We start from the raw sequence: 9,481 nt of genomic DNA, 5'->3' as shown, positions 1-9,481 counted from the left end.
GTTTTTACCGGAAATTTCAAGAGGATTGAAATTTCCGGTAGTTCAAAATACATACCGGAAATTTCAAAAACGAAATTTCCGGGAATTTACAACTACCGGATTTTTCAAATTTCCGGTTTGCCTCCCGGAAATTTCGTTTTTGAAATTTCCGGTATGTATTTTGAACTACCGGAAATTTCAATCCTCTTGAAATTTCCGGTAAAAACCAAATTTTCCGAAAACTTACTTTTCCGGATTTTTCAATGTGGGGGTAAAGTGTATGAATTTTTTCTTATTTTGACTTTTACTGTTTTTTTTAGGGTTATTTTGGGTATTTTACAACAAAAATTTTATGTTGGGGGGTATAGGTTTAAATGGGGGTACAATAGCCAATTTTCATCTTTTTCCATCCAAAGCCATTTCTCACAGAAAAAGATCGTCCTGTTTTATTTTTAGTGTTTAATGGAGATGGACCATTATATCGATATCCAATTAAATATCACAATATTTTTAAATAAATCTATTTTATAACTATAATTTAAAAATAACTAGAAAATAATAAATTATCATGCATCAAAATAAAAATAATTTATACAGATATTTATGTTATTTTTTAAATAATTTTTATTACTTGTATTTGAAACTAGATAAAGTACATCATAAAAATCTTCATTACTAATACTGAGTCTATGACTTAGAGCCACCTGTTGCTTGCAGTGAAACAGGCATTCATGCAGTAACCCTAAATTTGGCGCCTACAGATTAGGGGTGGGAATAGGCCAGGCCAGGCCAGACTTTGCAAGGCCTGAGCCTGGCCTACGACTAATTTTTTAGGCCTAAGCCTGGCCTACGGCCTATCATAGGCTTTTTTTTCGGCCTGGCCTGGCCTTTTTAAAAGCCTGGCCTGGCCTGGAAGCCTATTTAAAAGCCTTATTCATATTAAAATATTTAAATGCTCTCCACATACCAATATCAATGTACATATCTATATATATTAAACAAAAAATAATTTTTCTAACAAAATAATTTTTAAAAAATCTGAAACAAACATCCTTTAAACCCTAAAACATAATTCTTGGTTTCAAAGAATATATTTTTTTTTTGAAACAAATGTACCAATTATTACCTCTCAAACAAATATGGAAGGACTACTGAGTTATTGACTAATTGAATGACTACCGAATATGGAACGACTACCAAATATGGAATGGCTATCGAATATGGAATGACTACTGAGTGATTGTTTAATTGATAAAATTTAAAATAGGAAATAATATTATTAATATAATAATAAAAAATAACATTAATAAATAATTAAATATATATAGGCCGGCCTGTCAGGCCTAATAGGCTTCTTTATAAGTCTGAGCCTGACCTATTTAAATAAATAGGCTTTAAAAATAGCCTGAGCCTGGTCTTTTTATTAAATAGGCCAGGCCAGGCCAAGCCATAAGTAGGCCAGGCCATAGGCCCCTGTCGGACGGCCTAGCCTATTCCCATCCCTACTACAGATACCACTTTTAATATCAGTTATATTATTGTAAATTAGAGTAAATTATATGCAGGTACTAGGCCAAAAAAATTGATTTTTTAATATATTTTTTAAATTTCAAATTTAATATTTTTAGTTGCTTAACAAGTACTCCAATTAATAAGTATTCTTAAAAAAATTATTAGTATTTCTTCTAATGTATATATATATATATATACTAGGTCACATCTTCATATAAAAAAATAAAATAAAACTAGTAGTTACATCTTGAGAATGTGGCTTTTTAATCAATTATTATTATAATTTTATATTAAATAATATAAACAAGAAAAATAATAAATAAATTATTTAAAATGTTAATTATTAATAAATATAAAAATAATTAAAATTAGTATACAAATTACAAAAAATTATAGAGACTGAGTAGATTTTTTATAACATTTGGATAATATTTAAGATCGGATAATCAATTTAGTTTAAATAATATTAAATTCAATACAAACAATTTTTATTAAAAAGACATTCAAACTAAACTAAATTGCAAATAACTTATTTATTTCTATATGTATAGTTATTTTTCGTGATAGACACTCACATGCTAGTTTGTTACAACAAAATAACGAATATAAAAATAGATAGAGAGCAGCATTTTAAGATGTTAAATGTTAAAATTAATTACTTATTTTTCATTATATTATATTTGTTTAATTTATTTTAACATTAAAATGAATGTTAAAGATAGATGAACATTAAGGATAAAGTGAATACACAATATTGTTTGAATATTACTATAACTCTACTCAATTTTTATAATTTTAATTAATTTGTTATTATTATTATTAACAATTTTTTTATTAATTTTCATTTATATATTATTTTAAATTTAGATAAAAGAATATAAGAGTAGAAGATCACATCTTGTATCTATCAGTAAAAAGTAAACCGTTTTGATATACTTTTTAATTATATTTTTTAATATTTTAGGAAAGAATTTAAAAAAAGGATATATGAAAAAAATCCAAAAAATCTACTTGCTTGGCAAATTTCATCTTATAATTTTTTTCTAAAATGAAAGACATTCCATTTATTATTTTTCAAAAAATAAATTCAGACGTCTGGTGCATAAATAAGGTCAATGATAATAAAACAGTAACTCTTGTAAATGCAAAAGAAAATCAATGAAATTGCTCTAAATATCATCGAATTATCCAACGACAAAATTGAAAATGACCTTCCATTACTATCTATTAACAAGATGTCGACAACACCTATAAATAAATAAATAAAAAGACAATACCTAAAGGAGTAACAAAGGCAACTATTCTTTTCTTTCTTCATAACATCTCAATAATATATATCCACATAGGTATGGCCCTCCATAACTAATCGAAATGACACTAGTATTGGATAAAGATCATACGGTCTACATTTCAATTACCGAAGAAGATGAGATTCAAAATCATTCAATCTTAAATCCAACAACTCTAATCCAACGGCTGAAGTGAACCCAAATCCTGGACGCAACACACCCAACGAAATCCTCTAAAAGCTAAACAAACCAACAAAAACAAAGGACTAACTGAACCCTACGACTACGAGATACACCTCATCGAGTAAGTAGTCACGGGTGAATCCAGTGAAGGAGCAGTACCGTAAACCCTAGCATGATCACTCTCCAATCCATAATCCATCATCGGACGGTACTCCAAATCCTCATCATGATCATACACAAACTCGGGAATCTCCACATTGTTCCTCCGAACGTTTTCCCATAGACAATCAACCCTGCTCACGTACCTCAGTTTACCATACAACCTGCCACACCCAATCAAAACCCATCATCAGCCATTAAATTGAATCAAATCAAACAACGACCTGAATTAATAACCAAACTTATGCACAATCATATTAATTGATTATTCAATTTAACGCGGAATTTAGAGGTGATTTGGACTAAATTTAATTTTAACGAAAAAACATTAACGTTATGAGTTTTTTTCCAGAGTTTTTGTGAATTTTCTTACCCGGCTTTGAAGAGAAAACGGCCAAAAGTAGCGAGGAAAAGACGGGCTTGTAAACCAGGGTGAATAAAATAAACTGCTTCTAAATTCTCTTTCACGTTCGCTGGAATCGCGTCGTAAAGAGATCGGAGAGAAGAGATTCCGGGGAAATTCTCGCTTCTCTGAACGCCGGTGTGAATATAAAGTACCGAGAATTTTCTCTTCCCGAGTTTCGGGAAAATCCTCCGTTCCAAATATTTCTTCAGAACGTCAACGCTAACCAATCGCGCTGAATCACAAAATCAACAAAATAAAATTCAATAAGAAAATTAATATATATAATCAATTTTCACTAGAAATACATCGGAAAAAAAACTGAATTTTACCAGGGAAGAATTTTCCGATAATGCGGAGGATCTTGCGGCCATGTTTGTCTTTGCCTTTGATCTTGAAAACCTCTAATTTCTCGAGTAATTCTTCTTGTTCAAGTTCAGTTATGGCTGTACTCATGTTTTTTTTTTTGATACTGAAGAGAAAGTTTTTAGGGTAAAAGTAGACGATAAAGAACGTTAAGGTGTAATTATGATTGCGAATGTGATTGTGAATTGGGATAGATAGGGATTATAAAGAGTGATAAAAGATAACGTTAACAATAATTAAGATAAGACGTAGAAAAATTGGGAGGAGAAATAATAAATGAGATAAAAAAATAAAAATAAAAAGGAGAAAATTGAGATTTTGGGAGAAAGGATGAAAAAGGAAGGTGGGAGGGAAAGGAATTGGGGAAAAAATTAATGAAAAAATAAAATTAAAAAAAGAAACGATTTTGCGGTTGCGCGGCCATTGGGAATATTCGAAAGCATCTTCCTTTTTTTTAGAGGCATTCGTGGGGTCCACATGGGTGTTATCTTATGACTGGGATCAGTACGAAGATGCGATCGTAGCCGTACGTTCGTTCGCTGTGGAGGAACATGATTTGTCCGTTAATTGTATCTGTGTTGAGTTTAATGATGGTTAAAGGAAACCGTGGTCGCGGTCTCGTGGTTTGTGTTTGGCTGCTTGCAATAATTGTGTGTTTTTTCTTTTTGACACATAATTCTGTGTGATTGGGGTGAATGTGCGATCGTCTTTCTTGAACAGAATTATTATTATTATTATTATTATTATTATTATTATTATTATTATTTTTCAATAGATTTTTTTGTTGACTCGTTCATTGAATTATATTTGAATAAAATTATCATTTTTGGTGATACTTTTTGGTATCCGATATACTATTCGTCTAAAGAAGCCGAAGACGAGATCCACGAAAGAATAAATATTAGGTTTAAGTTTAGGGACAAAGATGAAGAATAAAATAATCAAGTGGTAAAATATGTAATAGATTTATTGATTTTGTTTTAAAAGAAATTGATATTATTATGATTTTGGTTTTTGACTATTCAGCTATATAATTATCAGCGACAAAGTTATACTTAATATGAAATGTATTTATCATAAGTCACTAAATTTACATAATTAACAATTTATTTGATGTCAAATATTAAATTGACACACATATAGATAAGTTGAAAATTAAACTAACATTATTCTCTATATTAAGTGATAAAAGTAATATTTTATTCAATTGTATCTCCTCTAAGAGAAGTTATGGGAACTCTTTTCAACATTTCTTATAATGTTTATTATTTTATAGAGTAAAATTAGCGTGTCTCATATTTTTAAAATTGATCCCACATAAAATATTTGAATTCATATAAATTTCACTTAATGAAATAGTGAGTGTTATAATGAACGTTGAAGAGTGAGTGTTATTAGTATTCATCTCTCTTTGATTATTATTGTATGAAAAAAAATCTAGTTCACAATTATTAATAAATTTGAATGTGAGAGTGAGTGTTGAAAATAAAGTATAGAGAATTATAAAATGTTCATAACATTCATCTTCCTCGTAAATATAACTCAATTGACAACCGCAAAGAGACATACAGATCAATATACATATGCTTGAATTCAAAATAAGAATTAAGGACTTGTCCTATGGATAAACCACTAAGTCATTTGCAAGGCTTCAAAAAAAACATTTACTTAATATTATAATATTCTATTTTTTTTATTGCGTTATGGTATGTAAATTATATATAAATTATAGTTTTACGTACAATTTTGAATTTGATGGTGAACAAAATATAAATGAAAAGACAGATACATATAGAAAGAATTAAAGATATAATGTTTTTTAACACTCATAAAATATTATTTGAAAAGATATTTGGTAATTGTAAAATGAAAGAAAATAAATTGTAGTAGGTTTTAAATGAAATAATGAAATTTATTTTAATATTTTTGGAAATAATGAAATACAAAAATAAAAATAAATTAATTAGTCGTTTTAAAAGTTTTTTTAAAAAAAAACTATTGATAAACTGTTATTGTAAACGCGGTAGTAAAATATGCTATACCAAATTCACGTATCCTCTTTATTACATGTATTACATGTATTATATGTATATAAATACATATTTAGATATATTTGACAGAAAAAAATTATAAGACTCTTGCTATTTTTCATTCTCCAACACGAAAATATAATGTATGTCTAAACAAAAATAAAAAGGTAATTGACATAATTATTTTGTATAAAAATACTTAATTTTTTTTATATAACAATATAAGTAATTAATCGTTTCTGCAAAAATAATTTTAAAAAAATTAATATGATATTTTAAGAAGAACAATGTCCGTAGTACGCTATGTTTTCTCACTTCTTTTATTTGTTTCTCCTTTACTAGTCAATCAATCCATCTATTATAAAATGCAAATACTCCAAAATATGATAACTCTTACTATCAAACACATAACGCACTTGATACTCTTAAAATATTTTCCAGTCCATATTTTAGAAAGTATTTGATTTTTTTTATTAAATACGATGGAGGGATATATTATTGATACTACCAGGAATGACTCATTGCATTTTCGTTGAATTGCGATATAGATGAGACGATGAGAGTGTTATATTTTTAAAACTTTTTTTCTTATATTTTTTTTAAGCATTCTTTTATTTCTAAATTAAAATATTATTATTATTATTATTATTATTATTATTATTATTTTGATGGATTTAGTCTTTACATTTTAAAAGAAAACAAATGTTGTTTTTCCTAACCTTTATGTTTTAAAGTATAATTCATGTTTATTTGTAAAATATATATTTTTTTCAATATCTAACCTAATCTTTTGGACAATCGAAGTCCACACACCTTATTTGATAGTAAACTTGAAATATATTTTACAATAAATCTTTAAATATATAAAAATTATAGGGTTTATATGCTTTAGATTATTGAAAAGGATAACATGTATATGATTTAATATAATGTACACAATATAATTTAATTATATTATTAATTTTATGTATTTATATTTTTAAATAGATCAAGCTATTAAATATAATTATAGTATTAATTTTGCTTGTTTATTTGATTATATTTTTAATAATTTTTGGATAAATATAATATGATTCTCGACGGATACATGTTGTTCTAAAAAAATTGTAAGTAATAGATTAAGTTTTTAAGAACACAATTGAAAATGGTAGAATGGAACATTTATTTATTTATTTGGTTAAAAAAAAGAGTAAAATAGGTAGTTTATATAAAATGTGAAGGTAGAAGTATAAAAGGATAAAGTTTTCAAGGAATAATTGTGATTTATCAAAAGGAAATATGTAGAAACGTTTTTTTAATGGTTTTATGATAAAATACATGATTTGTGAGGAACTATTTGAAAACTAATGGTTTTATTATGAGATCCATAGGTGAGGTGAATTTTTAGTTGTACATGCTGATTTGGGTTAATTCAAATATGCAACTATTGTGTGTACAAAGTTGTAATGATTGGAAGCTCGAATCTTGGTTGCTCATACATATGACATCTTCAATTTTAGAGTTATTTTCATTGTATTTTCTAATGACCAATTTATGTCTTTTATTATTCAGGTTCGTATCAATCAAATTGTGCAGTGTTCTGATATGTTAGCCCTGTAACTTGGTACTTCGGCTTGTATGTACCGATATAGCTTAATGTTATGTTTTAATTTGATTTTTGTGTTTTAGAAGAATGCATATTATGGCAATTTTCAATAACTTTGAATAATAAGGAAAATCCACGAGTAAAAGGTATATATGTGAATGATCAACATTATCATTGATTTTGCTTTTTGTGTGTTATATTTTCGCCACCCTATACAATTTTTTCTAGTTGTTTTATGATGAGAGGTTATGTTATAATATGCTATGAATGTTGATCAATTACATGTTGATTTCAGATATGGAGAATAATATGATGAGAGGTTATGTTATAATATTTATCTTTTAACATTTAATCGTCTTAGTCAGTTGTTTCCCAGAAATATAAAATGTTAGAAACTTTTAGTTTAATGTACAATGGTAATATTTGAAAAAATTTATCTGCTATGAATTTTATATGCTTATAATTTGATATTATTTTTCTTTGTTATGAACAGACTTTTTTTATTGTCCATCTCCTTGTACAAAATTCCTTATACATGTAATAAACTAATAAATAATTGGATTTTTGAAGTTTTATATATGTTCAGTCCACGTGAGATTAAGTGATAATAGACATTTGTTTAAGACAAATAGTGATGAATGGTGGTTTGGAAGTAAAATTTATTAGTCCCACATGGCTAATAAGAGGATTATATGAGATTTGAAGTTATATAAAAAAAAGAAATTATCGGAGTTCAAAAGCATCTTTGCGCTTGGGGCAATGACGCAACTAGTGAGGTACTAACCGAGGCGCGTCTATTGCTGGTTGAAAACTATTTCCAAACCCCCTCTTAGGCTTGAGTTCAACTCAAGCCTTTGAGAATATTTGGAAGGACTCCCTTAGGGGTAAAGTTCTACAATTTAAGTTCAATGTATATGTTTAATCCTATCATTTAAGTTCAATGTATATGTTTATTTTTAATAAATAGAAAATTTTAATTTTTGATCCTTAAAAATTACTCTCTTATCCCATAATAGTTAACTCATTTACGAAAAAGAATTATCTCAAAGTTATTGTCTATTTCAATTTATTAACACTCTTTGCATCAAATGGAATTTGGTTCACCAATAACCTTAGATGTTTGGATATATGATTGTCAATCAATTCATGTATTATATAAACTTCAAATAATTTTATAGTTCACCTGAAAACATATTTATAATGTAATTAATGTTTAATAACCGTTCAAATTCAAAACATTTGTTTACTCGCTTCTACTGTTTGTGTTTTTCCCATGGAATATAATTTCGTAACCATTAAGCATTGCTGAAACAAAAAATACATAAATTTTGTTTCCTTTTCAAACTTCATTTAAAAAAAATTACATTTATATTTTTTGCGTAGTTAGCAATCTAATGAAAAACAGATATTCTATTAAGTAACAAGAAGGGTGGCAATGTCTAAGTTGAACAAATGCGTAAAAAACATTATTAGTGACCATTTAAAAATAGGAAACACGATATATGTGCAACAGAGAAAGGAAATAGAAATAGTTAGATAATTAATTATAGTTTTAACAACGCGGACCTTAAGAATAAGGGGAATGACAAGTGAACCCATGGAACATAACATTAACCTTCGTTGTAATTGCATCTCAGCTAATGACCATGAAAGAAAAAGCAAAACATAACATTAACAATTCAGATTCAACCATACAACTACACAAATCCGAATAAATAACTCACATAGGGTTTGCCAGTTGGGGGAGTGAGAACACGCTGAAGAAGTTTAAAAAATTATGAGCTGCCCTTAACTGCAATAGTGCACACAGTACATTTTTTAGTCCCACATCAGATATATATAGCGAATAGTATGGAGCAAGAGATATAAGACATAAGTGTGAGTTACTGTGCAACATACTTACCTGGATGGAGTCAATGGGTGATCAAGAAGGCCCATGGCTTAGGCAAGTGACCTCCATTGCACTTAGGAGGGG

The 9,481-nt window shown here is 27.7% G+C and overlaps 1 protein-coding gene and 1 non-coding gene across 2 annotated transcripts; one reads left to right on the top strand and one right to left on the bottom strand.

Moving 5' to 3' along the window:
- Positions 1-2,634: 2,634 nt before the first annotated feature.
- On the bottom strand, positions 2,635-4,141 carry LOC101515397 (uncharacterized). Its single transcript, XM_004512180.4, has 3 exons — positions 3,858-4,141; positions 3,496-3,760; positions 2,635-3,286 (listed from the first exon to the last, which is right to left on the bottom strand). The coding sequence occupies exons 1-3, from the start codon at positions 3,979-3,981 to the stop codon at positions 3,064-3,066; spliced, it is 612 nt and encodes a 203-aa protein (XP_004512237.1). The 5' UTR covers positions 3,982-4,141; the 3' UTR covers positions 2,635-3,063.
- A 4,106-nt stretch (positions 4,142-8,247) lies between these two features.
- On the top strand, positions 8,248-8,398 carry LOC113788112 (U4 spliceosomal RNA). Its single transcript, XR_003474621.1, has one exon. It is a non-coding gene; the product is annotated as a U4 spliceosomal RNA (small nuclear RNA).
- The last annotated feature ends 1,083 nt before the right edge of the window (positions 8,399-9,481 follow it).

The sequence above is a fragment of the Cicer arietinum genome, chromosome 8 (assembly GCF_000331145.2).
Source record: "Cicer arietinum cultivar CDC Frontier isolate Library 1 chromosome 8, Cicar.CDCFrontier_v2.0, whole genome shotgun sequence".
In the NCBI taxonomy this organism is placed as follows: Eukaryota; Viridiplantae; Streptophyta; class Magnoliopsida; order Fabales; family Fabaceae; genus Cicer; species Cicer arietinum.
The sequence above is the reverse complement of the archived record's forward strand: the minus strand, read 5'-3'. Positions and strand labels throughout refer to the sequence as shown.

What these genes read in the sequence shown, in the direction of transcription:
- LOC101515397 (XM_004512180.4), bottom strand. Translation starts at nt 3,981, where the DNA reads ATGAGTACAGCCATAACTGAACTTGAACAAGAAGAATTACTCGAGAAA. An exon ending in TATCGGAAAATTCTTCCCTG is followed by an intron (nt 3,761 to 3,857) that starts GTAAAATTCAGT and finishes TTTGTGATTCAG; the next exon opens with CGCGATTGGTTAGCGTTGAC. An exon ending in CGTTTTCTCTTCAAAGCCGG is followed by an intron (nt 3,287 to 3,495) that starts GTAAGAAAATTC and finishes TGGGTGTGGCAG; the next exon opens with GTTGTATGGTAAACTGAGGT.